At 37.9% G+C, this 21,652-nt stretch overlaps 1 protein-coding gene across 18 annotated transcripts in view; it reads left to right on the top strand.

The window, feature by feature from the left end:
- Positions 1–21,652, top strand: part of CRPPA (CDP-L-ribitol pyrophosphorylase A) — a 456,527-nt gene that overhangs the window by 364,010 nt on the left and 70,865 nt on the right. For 14 of the 18 annotated variants that reach the window (XR_009494189.1, XR_009494188.1, XR_009494184.1 and 11 more), the window contains 2 exons: positions 9,622–9,650; positions 14,723–15,005. Coding sequence is in view for 4 of the 18 variants with exons in the window: in XM_015468481.3 (XP_015323967.1) it covers positions 9,622–9,821 (200 nt within the window). In the remaining 14 variants the exon portion in view is untranslated. Of the gene's footprint in view, positions 1–9,621; positions 10,326–14,722; positions 15,053–21,652 lie in introns of those variants that run through there. The other 4 variants (XM_015468481.3, XM_002686679.7, XM_010804058.4 and 1 more) reach the window with 2 other exon arrangements.

The raw sequence follows: 21,652 nt of genomic DNA, 5'->3' as shown, positions 1-21,652 counted from the left end.
TTTTTCTAGCCCTAGAATCTTAAACAGACTTTTTTTCCGCCTTCATTTCTTTGTTACTGTGCTGCTTTCATTATAAGGGTAAACTGGTTTCAAAGAGACTATGCAGATCACCTTTTCCTGTTTATTTTTGAATGGAAAATCTTTATTATCATCATCTGTTGTATATCTCAATTTAATAAGACTTAGAAATAGATGTGTATCATACCCTGCAACATTGTAATTAATTAATCATTAAGAGTGACAAATATGTGTCTATAGTTGTTTTCTAGTTTTTTCTGTTTTAGAATACTTATTTCTATATTTATGAACGGTGTGTCACGAATGATATCTACTCCTATCTGTGAATCACATTTTAAGCTCAAACATATCTGGTTTTTAAATGATTTGTTACTGTGATTTGATATTCTTGAAACTGATACAGAATTTGAAATCCATTATTGAAATGTCATTAAAACTCACTCACAAGAGGTGAAGTAGCCACTGTTCAGCCCCAGTGCCTCTTCCCTATCTCCACCTCTTAGAACACAGTCAGGGAAACTGATGAAAAGAGTAGCTGGGGCCGAGATAATCTCTTAACTATTATCATCAAAGATGAGGAACCTAAGCCTGGGCTAGTGTAGGCATGGTGGTAGTGGGAAGGCTTCGATAAGATAGCATTCTTGTTTGCACAGTTGCCAGACTTCTGGGTAAATATGTAAACAGGAGTAAACAAAGTAATCCAATACTTGTTATTGTTAATAAATGAATCAAACGGAAAGGGTGAATATATGTCCATCAGAGTCAGAGCTCCCTGTGCTTTGAATTTGTTAGTTTATGGAGTGCTACAGTGTGTAAGGCATTGAACTAGATTTTTCATCTTCAAAGATAAAATATTCTTTGCATAAAGAAACGGATCTTGTTATATGGCAGCCTGGAAGGGAGAGGAGTTTGGGGGGATGGATACATGTATATGTATGGCTGAGTCCTTTTGCTGCTCACCTGAAACTATCACATTGTTAATTGGCTATACCCCAATACAAAGTAAAAAGTCTTTTAAAAATGTGAAAGAAAGAAACTGATCATCTGGTGGAATAGATGGTCAGCTAGAAAGACGATTAGAATTAAGTAAATATTCACCTCACTCAAATTGAGTTGGAGAACAGCAGTCAAAGAGATTTTAAGAGTTACTGATACCTGAGTTGAACCTCAGAGTTAGTTGGGTCAGCTAGGCTAGGATGCAAGTGGGACAGCTTTTCTGACAAAGGGATTAGTTAGTGCAAAGGGATGAAAGCTTGAAAAATGGCTTGTATAGGCATTCTTAAACCATTCTACATAGCTTGGAGAACTGAGTGATTTTAAGGGAATGATAAGAAGAGGGTTGGAAGGATAAAAGACCTGCCAGGTAAAGGGTTTATAACTGATCCTGATATCTATAGGACATTTCATCCCAAAACAATGAATTTCACCTTTTTCTCAAGCGCACACGGAACCTTCTCCAGAATAGATCACATTCTGGGCTATAAGTGTAGCCTTGGTAAATTCAGAAAAATTGAAATAATTCCAAGCATCTTTTCTGACCACAATGCAGTAAGATTAGATCTCAATTACAGGAGAAAAACTATTAAAAATTCCAACATATGGAGGCTGAACAACACACTGCTGAATAACCAAAAAATCACAGAAGAAATCAAAAAAGAAATCAAAATTTGCATAGAAATGAATGAAAATGAAAACACAACAACCCAAAACCTGTGGGACATGGTAAAAGCAGTCCTAAGGGGAAAGTTCATAGCAATACAGGCATACCTCAAGAAACAAGAAAAAAGTCAAATAAATAACCTAACTCTACAACTAAAGCAACTAGAAAAGGAAGAAATGAAGAACCCCAGGGTTAGTAGAAGGAAATAAATCTTAAAAATTAGGGCAGAAATAAATGCAAAAGAAACAAAAGAGACCATAGCAAAAATCAACAAAGCCAAAAGCTGGTTCTTTGAAAGGATAAATAAAATTGACAAACCATTAGCCAGACTCATCAAGAAACAAAGGCAGAAAAATCAAACCAATAAAATTAGAAATGAAAATGGAGAGATCACAACAGACAACACAGAAATACAAAGGATCATAAGAGACTACTTTCAGCAATTATATGCCAATAAAATGGACAACGTGGAAGAAATAGACAAATTCTTAGAAGAGTACAACTTTCCAAAACTGAACCAGGAAGAAATAGAAAATCTTAACAGACCCATCACAAGCACAGAAATTGAAACTGTAATCAGAAATCTTCCAGCAAACAAAAGCCCAGGTCCAGACGGCTTCACAGCTGAATTCTCCCAAAAATTTAGAGAAGAGCTAAAACCTATTCTACTCAAACTCTTCCAGAAAATTGCAGAGGAAGGTAAACTTCCAAACTCATTCTATGAGGCCACCATCACCCTAATACCAAAACCTGACAAAGATGCCACAAAAAAAGAAAACTACAGGCCAATATCACTGATGAACATAGATGCAAAAATCCTTAACAAAATTCTAGCAATAAGAATCCAACAACACATTAAAAAGATCATACACCATGACCAAGTGTGCTTTATCCCAGGGATGCATGGATTTGTCAATATCCACAAATCAATCAATGTAATACACCACATTAATGAATTGAAAAATAAAAGCCATATGATTATCTCAATAGATGCAGAGAAAGCCTTTGACAAAATTCAACATCCATTTATGATAAAAAACTCTCCAGAAAGCAGGAATAGAAGGAACATACCTCAACATAATAAAAGCTATATATGACAAACCCACAGCAAACACTATCCTCAATGGTCAAAAATTGAAAGCATTTCCCTTAAGGTCAGGAACAAGACAAGGGTGCCCACTGTCACCACTACTATTCAACATAGTTTTGGAAGTTTTGGCCACAGCAATCAGAGCAGAAAAAGAAATAAAAGGAATCCAAATTGGAAAAGAAGAAGTAAAACTCTCACTATTTGCAGATGACATGATCCTCTACATAGAAAACCGTAAAGACTCCACCAGAAAATTACTAGAACTAATCAATGATTATAGTAAAGTTGCAGGATATAAAATCAACACACAGAAATCCCTTGCATTCCTATACACTAATAATGAGAAAATAGAAAGAGAAATTAAGGAAACAATTCCATTCACCATTGCACCGGAAAGAATAAAATACTTAGGAATATATCTATCTACCTAAATAAACTAAAGACCTATATATAGAAAACTATAAAACACTGGTGAAAGAATTCAAAGAGGACACTAATAGATGGAGAAATATACCATGTTCATGGATTGGAAAAATCAATATAGTGAAAATGAATATACTACCCAAAGCAGTTTATAGATTCAATGCAATCCCTGTCAAGCTACCAACGGTATTCTTCACAGAGCTAGAACAAATAATTTCACAATTTGTATGGAAATACAAAAAACCTCAAATAGCCAAAGCTATCTTGAGAAAGAAGAATGGAACTGGAGGAATCAACCTGCCTGACTTCAAGCTCTACTGCAAAGCCACAGTCATCAAGACAGTATGGTACTGGCACAAAGATAGAAATATAGATCAATGGAACAAAATAGAAAGCCCAGAGATAAATCCACGCACATATGGACACCTTATCTTTGACAAAGGAGGCAAGAATATACAATGGATTAAAGACAATCTCTTTAACAAGTGGTGCTGGGAAAACTGGTCAACCACTTGTAAAAGAATGAAACTAGAGCACTTTCTAACACCATACACAAAAATAAACTCAAAATGGATTAAAGATCTAAAGGTAAGATCAGAAACTATAAAACTCCTAGAGGAGAACATAGGCAAAACACTCTCTGACATACATCACAGCAGGATCCTCTATGACCACCTCCCAGAATATTGGAAATAAAAGAAAAAATAAACAAATGGGACCTAATGAAACTTAAAAGCTTCTGCACATCAAAGGAAACTATAGGCAAGGTGAAAAGACAGCCTTCAGAATGGGAGAAAATAATAGCAAATGAAGCAACTGACAAACAACTAATCTCAAAAATATACAAGCAACTCCTATAGCTCAACACCAGAAAAATAAATGACCCAATCAAAAAATGGACCAAAGAACTAAATAGACATTTCTCCAAAGAAGACATACAGATGGCTAACAAACACATGAAAAGATGCTCAACATCACTCATTATCAGAGAAATGCAAATCAAAACCACTATGAGGTACCATTTCACGCCAGTCAGAATGGCTGCTATCCAAAAGTCTACAAGCAATAAATGCTGGAGAGGGTGTGGAGAGAAGGGAACCCTCTTACACTGTTGGTGGGAATGCAAACTAGTACAGCCACTATGGAGAACAGTGTGGAGATTCCTTAAAAAACTGGAAATAGAACTGCCTTATGATCCAGCAATCCCACTGCTGGGCATACACACTGAGGAAACCAGAAGGGAAAGAGACATGTGTACCCCAATGTTCATCGCAGCACTGTTTATAACAGCCAGGACATGGAAGCAACCTAGATGCCCATCAGCAGATGAATGGATAAGAAAGCTGTGGTACATATACACAATGGAGTATTACTCAGCCATTAAAAAGAATACATTTGAATCAGTTCTAATGAGATGGATGAAACTGGAACCTATTATACAGAGTGAAGTAAGCCAGAAAGAAAAACACCAGTACAGTATACTAACGCATATATATGGAATTTAGAAAGATGGTAACAATAACCCTGTATATGAGATAGCAAAAAAGACACTGATGTATAGAATAGTCTTTTGGACTCTGTGGGAGAGGGAGAGGGTGGGATGATTTGGGAGAATGGCATTGAAATATGTATAATATCATATATGAAACGAGTTGCCAGTCCAGGTTTGATGCACGATACTGGATGCTTGGGGCTGGTGCACTGGGATGACCCAGAGGGATGGTATGGGGAGGGAGGAGGGAGGAGGGTTCAGGATGGGGAACACATGTATACCTGTGGCAGATTCATTTTGATATATGGCAGAACCAATACAATATTGTAAAGTTAAATAAAATTAAATTAAAAAAATAAAAGATAGCCTTCAAAGGATTTTAGGCAGAATTATGATGTGATCAGATTTTTATTATTTATAATCAGTATTTTCATTGCTATGGAGGAAATAGGATAGAAGAGGACAGACTTTAGAGAGACTACAAGATTGTTTCAGTAATTTTGGGCCCAAGGTATTATGCTGACAGTAGCAGTTTGAGTAGAATATATGGATTGAATGTTGGGATAAGGCATTACGGATGATGCCAAAGTGTGGAAATTGGTCACTAGATCTCTCCGTTGGATATAGCTCAATTCATAACCCAAGGACCTTAAGGTATTAACTCTGTTTCCACTTTCATTTTTCTTTCATTTTATCATCCCTTCATGCATTCAGGAAGCCTAAATAATTAAAAAAAAAAACAGAATTTCATAGAATATGAATTTCTAAGGAAGAATATGATTTCAAAGGCAAAACCCACATTTTAGCAACTTGTGAGGTAATTAATTTCACAAATCTGCCTGATAATTTACTCAAAAAACAAGAAGATTTTTCCCCCCTCCACACCAATTCTCACAGTTTATAACAGTCTGTTGTTGAAGAACACTAAAAAAAAAAAAAAAAAAAGAAAAGAATTGCATCATCAGAGAGATGCTCACACTTCAGTAAAAAGCCAAACCAAAGTTGGTCAGATATTGGATTCAGGGAAAATAACCTTTTGTTTCATAGTATTAGCATTTGAAATTGTGTCAGTGCTTTTCTTGGTACTTTCAGCATATATTTTTTCTAGAACAAAAGTGCTTATAAAAGCATTTCTCCTTTATCTGGGGCACCAAGTCCCTGCCAGTGGCTGCAGTCTGATTTCTAGCAATGCTGAGCCCAAAGAACAGCAAGCCAGTGCAGAGTGACTCCATAAACTCATACTAACAGAGCGTCTATGATTGGAGGTTGCCAGCGACTGAGTTCTGGTCTGGTTTCTGGTAGGGCCAAGTTCTAGTCCTCCCTTCTCTAGAGGCCCAGGGTAAAGTCCCATAATGCCTGGGTATCTGCAGGTGGCAGGAGATGTCTGTAAGGCCACCCCTTTTGCCCCCCTCTCACCCCTCCTCCTCCTCCTCCTTTCAGGCTGGCTTCCTTTCCTCTCTTTGAAATGTTTGAAGACCTGAGATATTTTCATTTACTCTGTTAGTACTTGAATCTGAAGTTCTGTCTCTATAGGAGATTTTCTGAAAGACTGTATTCTTATATTTAAGAGAGTGTCTGATGAAGACTGCCAAGTCTATATGTGTGTTTCATCTCTGTGTTCTGTGTTGTGATTTTTGATGGCCATTTTGCTTTGTCTGGCCACCATTTGGTTTAAACCTGCTGCCATTTTGTTAGAACTTGGTTTTCTTTCCCTGTGCCTTGAGACCAGGGCTCTCAGGAGCACTTATCTAGACCATCTCTAACTCCTGAGATTGAGGAAAAATGGGGAAAAGTGAGTTTAAAATTTTTATTTATTCCAACTGTTTTTTATAAACCAGTAAATACCTGATATTAATGTTTGTTTGTTGACCTATCTAATATAGACATAGCTTAGTGTAACTGACTTTCCTGGTGGCTCATACGGTAAAGCATCTGCCTACAATGTGGGAGACCTGGGTTCAATCCCTGGGTTGGGAAGATCTCCTGGAGAAGGGAATGGCAACCCACTCCAGTATTCCTGCCTGGAAAATCCCATAGATGGAGAAGCCTGGTAGGCTATGGTCCATGGGGTGGTAAAGAGTCAGACATGACTGAGCGACTTCACTCAGGGGCTGAGTCTATTATTGGTGGTTGCCAGGGGCTGAGTCTATGATGGGTGGTTGCCAGGGGCTGAGTCTGTGATTGGTGGTTGCCAGGGGCATTGTACAGGAGACAGGGATCAAGACCATCCCCATGGAAAAGAAATGCAAAAAAGCAAAATGGCTGTCTGGGGAGGGCTTACAAATATCTGTGAAAAGAAGAGAAGCAAAAAGCAAAGGAGAAAAGGAAAGATAGAAGCATCTGAATGCAGAGTTCCAAAGAATAGCAAGAAGAGATAAGAAAGCCTTCCTCAGCAATCAATGCAAAGAAATAGAGGAAAACAACAGAACGGGAAAGACTAGAGATCTCTTCAAGAAAATTAGAGATAGCAAGGGAACATTTCATGCAAAGATGGGCTCGATAAAGGACAGAAATGGTATGGACCTAACAGAAGAAGAAGATATTAAGAAGAGGTGGCAGGAATACACAGAAGAACTGTACAAAAAAGATCTTCAAGACCAAGATAATCACAATGGTGTGATCACTCACCTAGAGCCAGACATCCTGGAATGTGAAGTCAAGTGGGCCTTAGGAAGCATCACTACGAACAAAGCTAGTGGAGGTGATGGCATTCCAGTTGAGCTATTTCAAATCCTGAAAGATGATGCTGTGAACGTGCTGCACTCAATATGCCAGGAAGTTTGGAAAACTCAACAGTGGCCACAGGACTGGAAAAGGTCAGTTTTCATTCCAATCCCAAAGAAAGGCAATGCCAAAAAATGCTCAATCTACTGCACAATTGTACTCATCTCACACGCTAGTAAAGTAATGCTCAAAATTCTCCAAGCCAGGCTTCAGCAATACGTGAACCGTGAACTTCCAGATGTTCAAGCTGGTTTTAGAAAAGGCAGAGGAACCGAAGATCAAATTGTCAACATCTGCTGGATCATCAAAAAAGCCAGAGAGTTCCAGAAAGACCTCTATTTCTGCTTTATTGACTATGTCAAAGCGTTTGACTGTGTGGATCACAATAAACTGGAAAATTCTGAAAGAGATGAGGACTACCAGACCACCTGACCTGCCTCTTGAGAAACCTATATGCAGGTCAGGAAGCAACTGTTAGAACTGGACATGGAACAACAGACTGGTTCCAAAGAGGAAAAGGAGTACGTCAAGGCTGTATATTGTCACCCTGCTTATTTAACTTATATGCAGAGTACATCATGAGAAATGCCGGGCTGGAAGAAGCACAAGCTGGAATCAAGATTGCCGGGAGAAATATCAATAACCTCAGATATGCAGATGATACCACCCTTATGGCAGAAAGTGAAGAGGAACTAAAAAGCCTCTTGATGAAAGTGAAAGTGGAGAGTGAAAAAGTTGGCCTAAAGCTCAACATTCAGAAAACGAAAATCATGGCATCTGGTCCCATCACTTCATGGCAAATAGATGGGGAAACAGTGGAAACAGTGCCAGACTTTATTTTTCTGGGCTCCAAAATCACTGCAGATGGTGACTGCAGCCATGAAATTAAAAGACGCTTACTCCTTGGAAGAAAAGTTATGACCAACCTAGATACCATATTCAAAAGCAGAGACATTACTTTGCCAACAAAGGTCCGTCTAGTCAAGGCTATGGTTTTTCCTGTAGTCATGTATGGATGTGCGAGTTGAACTGTGAAGAAAGCTGAGTGCCGAAGAATTGATGCTTTTGAACTGTGGTGTTGGAGAAGACTCTTGAGAGTCCCTTGGACTGCAAGGAGATCCAACCAGTCCATTCTGCAGGAGATCAGTCCTGGGATTTCTTTGGAAGGAATGATGATAAAGCTGAAACTCCAGTACTTTGGCCACCTCATGCGAAGAGTTGACTCATTGGAAAAGACCCTGATGCTGGGAGGGATTGGGGGCAGGAGGAGAAGGGGACAACAGAGGATGAGATGGCTGGATGGCATCACCAACTCGATGGACATGAGTGTGAGTGAGCTCCGGGAGCTGGGATGGACAGGGAGGCCTGGCGTGCTGCAATTCATTGGGTCGCAGAGTTGGACACGACTGAGCAACTGAACTGAACTGAAGTCTGTGATTGGTGGTTGCCAATGGCTGAGTCTATGATTGGTGGTTGCCAGGAACTGTGTCTATGATTGGTGGTTTCCAGGGGCTGAGTCTGTGATTGGTGGTTGCCAGGGGCTGAGTCTGTGATTGGTGGCTGCCAGGGGCTGAGAAGTGGAGGAAATGGGGGAGATGTTAGTCCGAAGATACAAACTTCCAGTTAGGAGATGAGTAAGTTCAGAGAATTTAACGGACAGCCTAGTGGCTGAAAAGTTAACAGTACTATATTGTATACTTCAAAGTTGCTGAGAGAGTAGATCTTTAAATGTTTATGTGTGTATGCTCAGTTCCTCAGTTGTGTCCAACTTTTTGCTACCCCATGGACTGTAGCCCACCAGGCTCCTCTGTCCATATGATTTTCCAGACAAGAATACTGGAGTGGGTTGCCATTCCCTACTCCAGGGTATCTTCCTGACCTACAGATGGAACCCATGTCTCCTGTACTAGCAGATGAATTTTTTTACCACTGAGCCACCTGGAAAGCCCATAAATGTTATTAACCACCTTCCAAAAAGTTGTTAACTATATGAGGATGTGATAACAAACTTTTCTTGAGTAATAATTTTGCTATATATATATATGCACACACATACATATATGTATATCACATCATCACATCATATAGCTTAAATTTATACAATGTTATACTTACGTTTATATCTCTATAAAGTTGGGGGGAAGTTTCTTTAAAAAATATTCTTTTAAAAAGAAAAGTTATTTCTAGAACAAATATTGTTTTCTTTTCTTTCAGGAGGAACAGAAGCTACGGGAAAGTTTAAGGCAAGGCACCACCATTATTTCTGCCTTAATCAAAGAAAGAAATTCTGGACTCATTGGTCAACTACTGGTAGCATAAAGAACATGGAGGAAATTACCTGCTGTGTTCTTAGAAACATTCCCCAAAGTATTTCTTTTGTGCTTCCCTACAAATTGTATATGGTAGAATGTTGAAGTTGTCTTTTATAATTCATAGGATATGATGCTTAGGTGAACTTAAAAACATTTTTATGCGTGCCAAATATAAATTCCCTAAATTGGAAAAGAACAGACAAGTGGAAAATAATGGCCTTCACATAAAGAATCTTTTCACAAAGGCATGAAAGGGTAAAATAGAAATAATGAGTAGTCAGCTAATTGTCCAAGGAATGAAAGTTTAGAAAATGTCAACTATTATCTCTATGTTAATTAGCAAATCACTGTATAATGAGACTAAAATTAAGATTAATGATTATTGTTAATTCTAACAGTATCCTTTCTCTGTGGGTTATTTGAATTGCATTCTGATTTTTCATACCTTGACAAAAAAGAGATAGCAGGGAACTATGATCTGAGTATCTTCACCAATAGCCTCACATTACCTTAGATTCCTAAAGGAGATAGACTCTCCTGCTTTTCTAATGTTTTAAAATTGTATGTTTTCCTCGGTTTATGAAATATAGTTTTGACTTACATTAATTGAAAAGGGTTCTGATTTTTGTGAATAACTTTAAAGGAAGACTGGAAAGTGTCATGAAATTAACACTGGTCAATCTCAAGTTAGTCTTCTGAACGTATATAAACTACTGGTAGTTGTTCAGTTCAGTTCAGTCACTCAGTCGTGTCTGACTCTTTGTGACCACATGAACTGCAGCACGCAAGGCCTCCCTGTCCATCACCAACTTCCGGAGTCCACCCAAACCCATGTCCACTGTGTTGGTGATGCCATCCAACCATCCACTGTCGTCCCCTTCTCCTCCTGCCCTCAATCTTTCCCAGCATCAGGGTCTTTTCAAATGAGTCAGCTCTCTGCATCAGGTGGCCAAAGTATTGGAGTTTCAGCTTCAACATCAGGCCTTCCAATGAACACCCAGGACTGATCTCCTTTAGGATGGACTGGTTGGATCTCCTTGCAGTTCAAGGGACTCTCAAGAGTCTTCTCCAACACCACAGTTCAAAAGCATCAATTCTTCGGTGCTCAGCTTTCTTCACAGTCTAACTCTCACATGCATACATGACCACTGGAAAAACCATAGCCTTGACTAGATGGACCTTTGTTGCCAAAGTAGTATCTCTGCTTTTCAATATACTATCTAGGTTGGTCATAACTTTCCTTCCAAGGAGTAAGCGTCTTTGAATTTCATGGCTGCAATCACCATCTGCAGTGATTTTGGAGTCCCCAAAAATAAAGTCTGACACTGTTTACACTGTTTCCCCATCTATTTGCCATGAAGTGATGGGACCGGATGCAATGGCACCCCACTCCAGTACTCTTGCCTGGAAAATCCCATGGACAGAGGAGCCTGGTAGGCTGCAGACCATGGAGTCGTGAAGAGTCGGGCACGACTGAGTGACTTCACTTTCACTTTTCCCTTTCATGCATTGGAGAAGGAAATGGCAACCCACTCCAGTGTTCTTGCCTGGAGAATCCCAGGGATGGGGGAGCCTGGTGGGCTGCCGTCTCTGGGGTCACACAGAGTCGGACACGACTGAAGCGACTTAGCAGCAGCAGCAGCAGCCATGATCTTCGTTTTCTGAATGTTGGGCTTTAAGCCAAGTTTTTCACTCTCCACTTTCACTTTCATCAAGAGGCTCTTTAGTTCTTCTTTACTTTCTGCCATAAGGTTGGTGTCATCTGCATATCTGAGGTTATTGATATTTCTCCCGGCAATCTTGATTCCAGCTTGTGCTTCTTCCAGCCCAGCGTTTCTCATGATGTACTCTGCAGAGAAGTTAAATAAGCAGGGTGACAATATACAGCCCTGATGTACTCCTTTTCCTCTTTGGAACCAGTCTGTTGTTCCATGTCCAGTTCTAACTGTTGCTTCCTGACCTTTATGTAGGTTTCTCAAGAGGCAGATCAGATGGTTTGGTATTCCCATTTCTTTCAGAATTTTTCACAGTTTATTGTGATCCACTCAAAGGCTAGTTGATTGTACATCAAATAATTTTAATAACTGCTACCTTTTTAAGTTCTTACTCCTTCAAATTCCCACTGGTATATACATCTTAGATGCTGATGACTTTCCCTTTGCCTTATATTTTATAATTCTGTGAATTCAGTCATTAGAGATGCTTTTTGTTCTATATATATACTTTATAGAAACATACTAGGGTTATGCCAGAGTTTAACCTGCCATGTGGGAACTGTGAAAGTTGCATAAAATTTTTTCAGTTACAGATAGTCTGTGAATTATCTGCCTTGTGCAGTCTCTTCTTAACATGTTGAGTAATTTTCCCTTTATTTCCCAAGTATCCTTCGTAGTTGTAGAGTTTATATTTTATATTTAAATAATAGTAGAATATAAAAGACATGAAATAATGGTTGCAATGCATTCTCCTAGGTGAACTGTGTTGGTTTGAATGAATGTAGGCTTGAATCTAAATTCCTGGGCTCACCATTTTCTCTCTCTCTGTCTCTTGGGATGTTAAGAAATATAAATAAATCATTTAATTAAAAATCTTGAGGATAAAAATATATGGGCATTGTGTGGATATTGGTTAGAACTCTCTTTGTTAGGGTGGGTTGGCTGCATTGTAAAAGGTCATAGATATTCCTGTTGATGTCTTCAAGTGAGTGTTTTAAGAATTTGAAAGTGCTGATAAAGGCAAAAGGGGAAAAATTATCAAGATTTTTAAAGAAAAGATTCATGTCTTTAGGTACATGGTGGGAAACTGGGCATTTCTCTGGCACAAAGAATATCAGTGTATCTATTGAGTGCTGGCTGTGTTACCTTAGATTTCAATGGAATGATGGACCGTTCAGCTGAAAGATGTACTGTTTGTTCCAAGGTGAATTCTTCTCTGGTATAACGTTATACCAGACGACCATTTGTTTACCTGGGAACCGTATGCCGTTGCCCTAGGCAGTTGTAAACATTTAGTGGTGTGAGATTTAGATAAAATATTAAGTTGGGTCTGAAATCCCCATCATCATTATGGTATTTACTTTTTTTCTTTATAATTTGAAAACTGATTCACAGCATTGAAAATAATTTAAAGAAATCTCCTCACATCCTTTACTGAAAACAGAGGCTCAGAGATCTTCACTGACTTCTCCAAAGACATGTGTCTGTTTAGTAGCAAAAAACAGGGCTTAAACTTGGGTACTAAGAATGAGTTTTAAGCTTATTTCCTATATAGCAATGATTGCAGGCAACGGACATCCAGCAGCGAGGCTGTGGGACATGAACCAGAGGCTCTGGGTGAGTATTGGAGGAATGGATGCAAAGGGACTTGTCCATCCAGTGAGCACAGGAAAGTCCTGAGGCTTTTGGCTTTTCAACATACAGAAATCATAGCTAAGGATAAAGGGAACAAAGAGAAATATTCCCCAAGAGAGAAAGGTAAATCAGCTGTGTTTGTTAAGAGATCCAGAGGCAACTTTACAGGTTTATTTTCATCTTCATTTCTGGAAACATACATTCATGAAAACTGTCCATTTTCACATTATTTTCCAAAGTTCCTTTAAAAATAATGGTAAAGTATGCCTGAGGACTGCTGAAATTGCTTTCTACTTGCAAAAATTTGTGGAAAGACGGTTTTCTTTTTAAATGCATGCTACTTAATTACATGCCATTTAAAGTCAGCCTTTTTAGGAAGTTAACAGTGTGATCAGTGGTTTGATTGACCTTCATTGCTAAGAGGTAGTTTGTTTCTTTGTTTTCAAGAAAGTGCTCAGTGTGAGAGATGACTTGTTGTAAATACTCATCTACAGATAAAAGTCAGATCCCTATTCTACCCAAAGCCATTCTTACTGTGGCCACTTTAAGCATTTTGCATTGGCTTGCCATGAAAAGACTGTATATTAAACAGTTGACCCTTGCACAGCACAAGTTTGAATTGCATTGGACCACTTATACGTGAGTTTTTTCAGTAGTATCTACTGCAGTACTACACAATGGTTGAATGTTCAGGTTGGAAGGAACCATGGATGCAAAGGGCCAACTATAAATTATACACAGATTTTCAAGTACTGGGGAGGTCAGTGCCCCAACCCCTGCATCTTCAAGGGTCATCTGTAATTATAACTATCAAATTTTACTTTATATACACATATGTGTGTGCAGTATTTCTTTTATAAAAATCAATTTGCAATATTACATTTCTTAAGTTAAATATGTAAATTTTACTTCTTTTTAATGTTGAAACTAATTATATCAAAGAAACATAAATTATAATATTTTAGCAAAAGGTTAAGAAAGCCATTTAAGATAAAGATTTGAAATTATTTTAAAAGTTTAATTAAAAATAAGCAGAATAAATGATAAGTACATATTGTTTTAGTATTTATTAATATAGTTTCAAATAAGTGGGCTAGAAGCGGCTGTATAGGTGGTGTTTGGCACTGTAACATTTATATATATTCTCATGTATTTTTAGTTTCACAATTATGAAAGCGTATATATCTTTTAAAGTGAAAAGTAGGAAATTACTATTAAATATTTTAAATGTTCTCTTTACAAAACAAAATAGAGGTAATTGATAACTAAATTATTGCTATGTTTAAATCCAATGACAGTTTTCATTGATAATTAGCATATATGTATTTGTTTTTCAAACTGACTCAGCCTCAACTGAATAAATACAGTATTCTCAAACTGTAACAGTATGATGTTTTACATTGCATACAAGTAGAATTTGAGATTCAGCTATATTCTGTAAAGTATATTAAAAATTTACAAAACCAGAAGTCTTAATTAGCTTTTTTTCTTCTTTCCCTTCTAATTAGCAGGTTTCCCAGCAATTACTTTGACAGCTAAGGATATAAAAGCTGTAATTGGGCACAGTGGAAAAATATTGTGTCCTCTTAATGATGTCTGCATGGGTGTGGTGGGTTGAATTGCTGTTTAGAAATACTCTTTCCTTCCACTTAGCTTCCACAGGAGGAATTTATGTCTACTTCTTGACCTTGGAATTCATCACAAAACCTTCTTTGGCCAACAGAGCAACTCAGAAGTGGCAGGGCACTGCTGAGACAAGACCTTAGAGACCTTGCATATTGCTGCTTGCTTTTTCCCACTTCTGACCCCCCCGTGAGATGCACATGCTCAGCCTGGCCTGCTGCCTCCAAAAGAAAACAGCCTGATCACCTGACCTCCAGCTAGTCATCAAATGGATGAAAAAGCCCGGCTGATTGGCAGGGCCTCCAGCAGACAGGTGAACTCAATAAACATCTATGGGCTTTTTTTCTTCTTGTTTTGCTACTACTGAGTTTTGAATCTTTTCATTGAGCACCAGTTGGTAAGCAAGGAAAGGGAATCTGTGGTTAGTGTGTGGTACCTTTAATCTCAAAAGTCTAAAATCTATCTGGAGACACACATTTTGCTAAAGGAAATAGTTTATAAGGAGACCTGTTGGTTAGGGCGATGATCCCAAAGTCTTAGCAGGTTCTCTGGATGCCTCCTTCCGTATTAGTTGTTACTGAAGGAGAAAAGTAGACCTGAATATTATGGAAAAGTTTTCCGAAGAAGTTAAACTTTCTTGGGTCTAAAATGATACTGATTATAGAAATAGCTAACATTTGTTGAGTGAATTACCGTGTTCCAGAAACTGTTTTTAGTACTTTTGCATGTGCATAACTTTTTCTTTATAATAACTTCACGTCCGCAGTAGCATACCAATCTCCATTTAAAAGATGAAGAAACCGAGGTACGTACGTTTTTAGTAACTTTAAGTAACAGAGTCACTCAAGCACAGGTGCAAGAATTGAGATTCAGATTTGACTATCTAACTTTGGAGCTGTTATTCCTAAGCATGATTCTATATAGTATTATCAAACACACTATTTTTCCCATGGAAAGGCATATTTTTAAAAAATTTTTATTGTAGTATAGTTGATTTACAATGTTGTGTTAGTTTCTACTGTTCGGCAAAGCGAATCAGTTTCACATATACAAATATCCACTCTCTTATTTGTTTGATTCTTTTCTCATATAGTTTATTACAGCATATTGAGTAGAGTTCCCTGTGCTACTTGCTGCTGCTGCTGCTAAGTCGCTTCAGTCGTGTCTGACTCTGTGCGACCCTATAGACAGCAGCCCACCATCCCTGGGATTCTCCAGGCAAGAATACTGGAGTGGGTTGCCATTTCCTTCTCCAATGCATGCAGATTCTTATTAAGTAAATTAGTGTTAGTCGCTCAGTCACTCATAAAAAGAACAAAATAACGTCCACAACAGTGTGTGTATGTCTGTGTGTGTATATATATGAGAAGGAAAACCTTTGAGTGTTGCTGTACTCTCTGTTTCCTTTGGCCATTGCCACTCCACACAGACAATATTTTAGAACATCCTTGGGTTTGTATGTGCCAGTAAACCTACAAAGAGTGATTTGTTGTCGTTGTTCAGTTGCTCAGTTGTGTCTGGCTCTTTGCGACCCCTTGAACTATAGTCCACTAAACTCCTCTGTCCATGGGATTTCCTAAGCAAGAATATGGGAGTGGGTTGCCATTTCCTTCTCCAGGATATCTTCCTGACCTAGGGATCAAACCCACATCTCCTGCATTGGCAGGTGGATTCTTTATCACTGAGCCACCAGGGAAGCCAAAGACTGATACACACATAAAAATTTTATCAGTCACAGAGATGGCAGTCTTTGAGCTCTGAAGTTATGGGATTTCCTCAGGCATTGAATGATCAAACGTACCTGGATAACAAAAGTGTAACATAGAAAAGTAGAAGGAAATATTGCCTTGATGAACTAGAGTTGCATTGCAGATATTTGTGCCTCAACAAGACCTAAAAAGAAAAGTTGAAATCCATTCATCATCTTTGCAAGAGAAAGGAAGGTCTAGAGAACATCTAGGCAGAAGAAAGTAGGAAGTCTTCTCTTGTCATGAGACTGTCTCATGTCCCAAATATGTGTTTGACATTATTTGGTGAATGGATAAATAATCTGAACTTCTTTTTTTTAGCATGTGGAGTTAAAATCTGAATTTTGCAGTCGATGAAATACATTGATCAGTTTATCTTGCTCAGTAAATACTGATTAGGTAAATGAAATGTTGTTGTTGTTCAGTCACTAAGTTATGTCCAACTCTTTGCAACCCCATGGACTGCAGCACAGCAGGTTTCCCTGTCTTTCATATCTCCTGGAGTTTGCTCAAACTCATGTCCATTGAGTCAATGATGCCATTCAACTATCTCACCCTCTGTCGTCTCCTTCTCCTCCTGCCATTAATCTTTCCCAGCTTCAGGATCTTTTCCAATGAGTTGGCTCTTCACATCAGGTAGCCAAAGTATTGAGCTTCAGCTTCAGCATCAGTCCTTCCAATGAATATTCAGGGTTGATTTTCTTTAGAATTGTCTGGTTTGATGTCTTTACTGCCCAAGGGACTCTCAAGAGTCCTCCAGCACTACAATTCGAAAGCATCAATTCTTTCACGCTCAGCTTTCTTTATGGTCCTACTCTCACATCTGTACATGAAATACTACAAACGGTACTTACTTTGAAGCTTGAGAAAGGATTCTGACAACTACTTGTGATGATACTGGATTGCCAGGATTTAAAAAGTAAATAATATTGTGCAGGATTTTATCATGAGTTCTTAAATAACTCTATTATATAAAGAGCTTATTTTCTTCACTCTTAAGCCTTTATTAAAACCTACATTATGTCCACCACATAAAAGATTCATATCTAAATTTGAACCACACAAAACACAAGATCTGACTTTAACACATTAGTGTGTATGAAGAAAAAAAAAATAGGTTTTCTGTTGCTAATGAAAGTAATATAGAATTAAAATAAAAGTAGTTGGATATTTTTTTTAAAAGTCTTTACAGCTGAAATGCATTATGCAAGTTACTCTCTACTTAGCGAAGATGCTACCAAATAATCTGAATAGTTGTTATTAATAAAACATCTGGGTCTGTTTAGAAGCATAGATGAAGGCTGAATTGTCTAATGCATTTTTTTCTTTGTTTAACCTTAATTAATCCTTGTAGGGTCTCTGTAAGGTGGTTTGTATCAACCTTGTGATATGACAATTCCAAAAATATAGATACAGAGATTAAGGGTTCCTGATCACCCAGCACACTAGAAGCCAAACACAGTTTGAAAATTCAGAATTTCTGATTCTGTTTTGGACACTTTTCAGGGAACTGGATTACAACTAGGAGGGACTGTTCCATACTTGAGGTTTTAAAAGAATCCAGTGGAAATCTACATCCAGAATTCTACCTGGATGCATTCCCTCATTTTCCATTTTGCACAATTGCAGTTAAGCCAGAGGCCAAAGCTACCACAAGACAATTCTAGTGATCTTTTTGACCTGAGTGGAAACATGATTTGAGATTCCACGTGGAGGCCAATTTTGTAAGAATTTCCACCAGCCTTTGGACTGTAATAATTGGGTTATTTGGATAAGGTTTGGCAAAGCATATAGTGGATTAACTGAATGAGGTTTCTGGAGCTTAGCCATTTTGGCACCATCCATTTTGCTCTTTGTTCTACCTCATTATAAAATGGGCTATGGAAATTGCTTGGTTTGTTGGTATGTCAGCTTTTTCTTTCCTTTTCTTTTTTTATTCCTTTTCTATTCTTTACATCTGAGCCCTTAATTTAATTGAGAGCAAGCTCTTCAGTCTAAGAGGATAACAAAACATCCCTTTGAGGAGGAGGAAATAGATGATAAAATCTGTGTGTTACTAATTTTTTTCTATAGTTTGGAGGACTTCTTTTTCCATCCTGTGTGTGTGTTTTTAAGACCCTGTTAAGTTCATAGTTCCTTTTGCTTTTCTTGTTTGAATAGAAAATCATTCTCTTTAATCCCACCTGAGTTTTAAAAAATGTATTATTGAACTGCCCAGTTCAGGAATTCAGTGGCCTGTTTTACTGAATGGAGGTATGTATGACCTGATAGTAAAAGAATGCTATTCAAAGACATTTCCTTTTCTTTGTTTCTTGGATCTGTTACTGTTCACATAAATCTGGAAAAATGCCAAAATATGTAAACAAATTAAGAGCTTTAGGATCCCAGTGGGAATATCCGTAAATTCTACCATAAATCAGGAATTTAAGATTAAGTGCACTATACTATAATAAGATTGCAGAAAGAAGCAACTCTAGACCAAATATGCTTGGCTCTGGTTTAGGAATCTTAAAGGATATTAAAAGATTTGGATAAATTATGGCATTATTTATAGTATAACTTCTTCCCAAACCTATGTGTTGCCTCAATGGAACTTTATTTTTATTTTACTATTTATTTACTATTTTGCTTCATATCAAACAAACCTTCAGTTCTGAAGCCAGTTTTTTATACTCTTTTAGCATACATAATATATGTAGCATTAATTATTTATCTTTATAATTAATACACTTAATGACTCTCTTCACACATCCATGAATAAAATAGAGTTAGATTGGGGATTTTTCCATTGGAGCGCTTTTGATACACACTCGTCTCTTCTCTCAATTCTTTATCTTACTGTATGAATTGCAAATTGTGGTCTTTTCAATTTTTTTGACCCAGAGTTAAAACTTAAGTGTAAACTTTTCTCTTAATTCCACCATATGATAGCTTTATTAATTTCTTCTTGTGTGCATGTATGTAGAGAAAGAATGAGAATGCAGTAAAAGAGAAGATATATATAAATATATATATATATATATAGAGAGAGAGAGAGAGAGAGAGTCTTATGTCAACACTATCTTAAAACAGTTCTGAACAATTGCATTGTGAGCTTACTTTTTATATACACATAAAAGGAGAACTTGTAGAGATTAGGTATTACAGATTTAGCAAAGTTTATCTTAAACTGGGAGAATAGAGAATATGTTGTACATATTTATACATAATAAAAAAGTATGTATTTGTAATTATACACATTTAACAATACTCCTTGGCAATGCAGATTCAACACAATCTGCAAGCGATTGCATAACTTTAACATAGGTGACTTCACTAGCCAGTGATGTGAAAATGATTTTACATGCTTTGTTTTTTCCTAAACCCAGATTATTAATGCATGAACCCACATGGTTTCTGTAAGAAACTAACCTGATTCACAGTATCCTCCCCAGCAATTTTGTGCATGCTCTAGACTAAGTATCTTAGTTTCTTTTACCCTTTATTTTTCATCTTGTCACCATGCTGCTGTTATTACCTTCATGAGAAAACCACTCTCCTGGGCACAGCTGTTTGTAGTCTGAACAATCCCTGTTGAGGGACTGTCCTTGAGTACAGGATATCAGTCTTAAATGCTCATCCAGCTCACTCAGAGAGCCTGAGCCACTACTGGAAGCAGTGTAGATTATTGGATGTTTCGGTCCAGTTACTCCTGGACCAAAGGGCAAGAAGTGTCTACTGCATCCCCACGCAAAGAACTTGAAAGTGAAAGTGTTAGTCACTCAGTTGTGTCCGAATCTTTGTGACCCCATGGACTGTAGCCCGCAGGCTCCTCTGTCCATGGAAATCTTCAGGCAAGAGTACTGGAGTTAATAGACATTCCCTTCTCCAGCAGATTTTCCTGACCCAGGGATTGAACCTAGGTCTCCTGCATTGCAGGCAGGTTCTTTACCATCTGAGTCTCCAGGGAAGCCCGTCCAAAGGACTTAGCTTATTTCTTATTCTACAGTTAGACGTTCCCCAGAATGGGCGATAGTACCGTCATCCATTCTCTTCAAGAGAAATGCTCGTGTCTAAGTTGCTGTTAAACACAAAACAGTGTGAGTACTGATAACATTTCCCAAGGTCTGGATTTTGCAGTCTGAGACATGATCAACTTATAACACTCTAAGGTAACATAAGTATGGGCAAAGTATGTAAAAGAAAGACTGCTTTTTTTCCTTTGTGATCTTTATTATCATAAAAGAGTATCTCGGAGACCAACTAGTTATTCCATAATAATTACCATTGAATGTGTTTAATCTTTGCCAGATAAAATTTGCATACCTGATGTAACTTTCTTGAGAACTTTTCCTTATTTCTCAGAAGAGCCTGAGGCCCCTAAGATCCTAAGATCACACAGCTTGTAAGTGGTACAGGCAGTGCTGCCATCCTGTATTTGTTACTTCCCCACTACATAGCTGCTCATCAATAGGATCTAAACATTATCCTAAATAACAATAAAAAATGACCAGTAATAGACATGGTGATAAAAATATTTAGAATCTACTTATGCAATTGTGTATTTTTGTTTTAATTCTCATTCTACTGTGGGCTTTCTGCCATCTGGCAGAGTTAGTCATTAGCAGCAGATGTGGGTCTCCTAGTATTAAGACGAGAACTTTAACATAGCAGACCATATCCTGCTCCCTAGTTATCGGGCATCTCTTAACGCTCAGGGCCTCTAGGTTGTCTGGAAATTCTACAAGGAGATAGGCAGGTTCTAGAAAGAGAAACCTGGAGAAGGAAATGGCAACCCACTCCAGTACACTTGCCTGTAAAATCCCATGGACATAGCAGCCTGGTAGGCTACAGTCCCTGGGGTCGCAAAGAGCCGAACGCAACTAAGTGACTTCACTTTCACTTTCAGAAAGAGAAAAGGCAGGATAACCATTCTCTGTGGCACTTTTGCTGGAAAGATGAGAAACAGATGAAAATTGTGACAAAATGGAAAGTGACATGATGAAAGTGAACTTAGTGGTGTCATTAGGTAATGATGGGGACTTAAAGGAGAGCACCTCTGGGAATTTGAGTCAGAGGATCCTGTCTCATTATGGCTTCAAGATTTCATGTTAGCCCCTAACAAATCCTTTCCCTAAAATTTCTTACAGAGCAGCAAAATCTTCTGCTTGGGTATGCACATGTCAAGTTCACTTACTGGTTACATTTTATATTGAAATATTTTCTTTATATA

The sequence above is a fragment of the Bos taurus genome, chromosome 4 (assembly GCF_002263795.3).
Source record: "Bos taurus isolate L1 Dominette 01449 registration number 42190680 breed Hereford chromosome 4, ARS-UCD2.0, whole genome shotgun sequence".
NCBI classification, from domain to species: Eukaryota; Metazoa; Chordata; class Mammalia; order Artiodactyla; family Bovidae; genus Bos; species Bos taurus.
The sequence above is the reverse complement of the archived record's forward strand: the minus strand, read 5'-3'. Positions and strand labels throughout refer to the sequence as shown.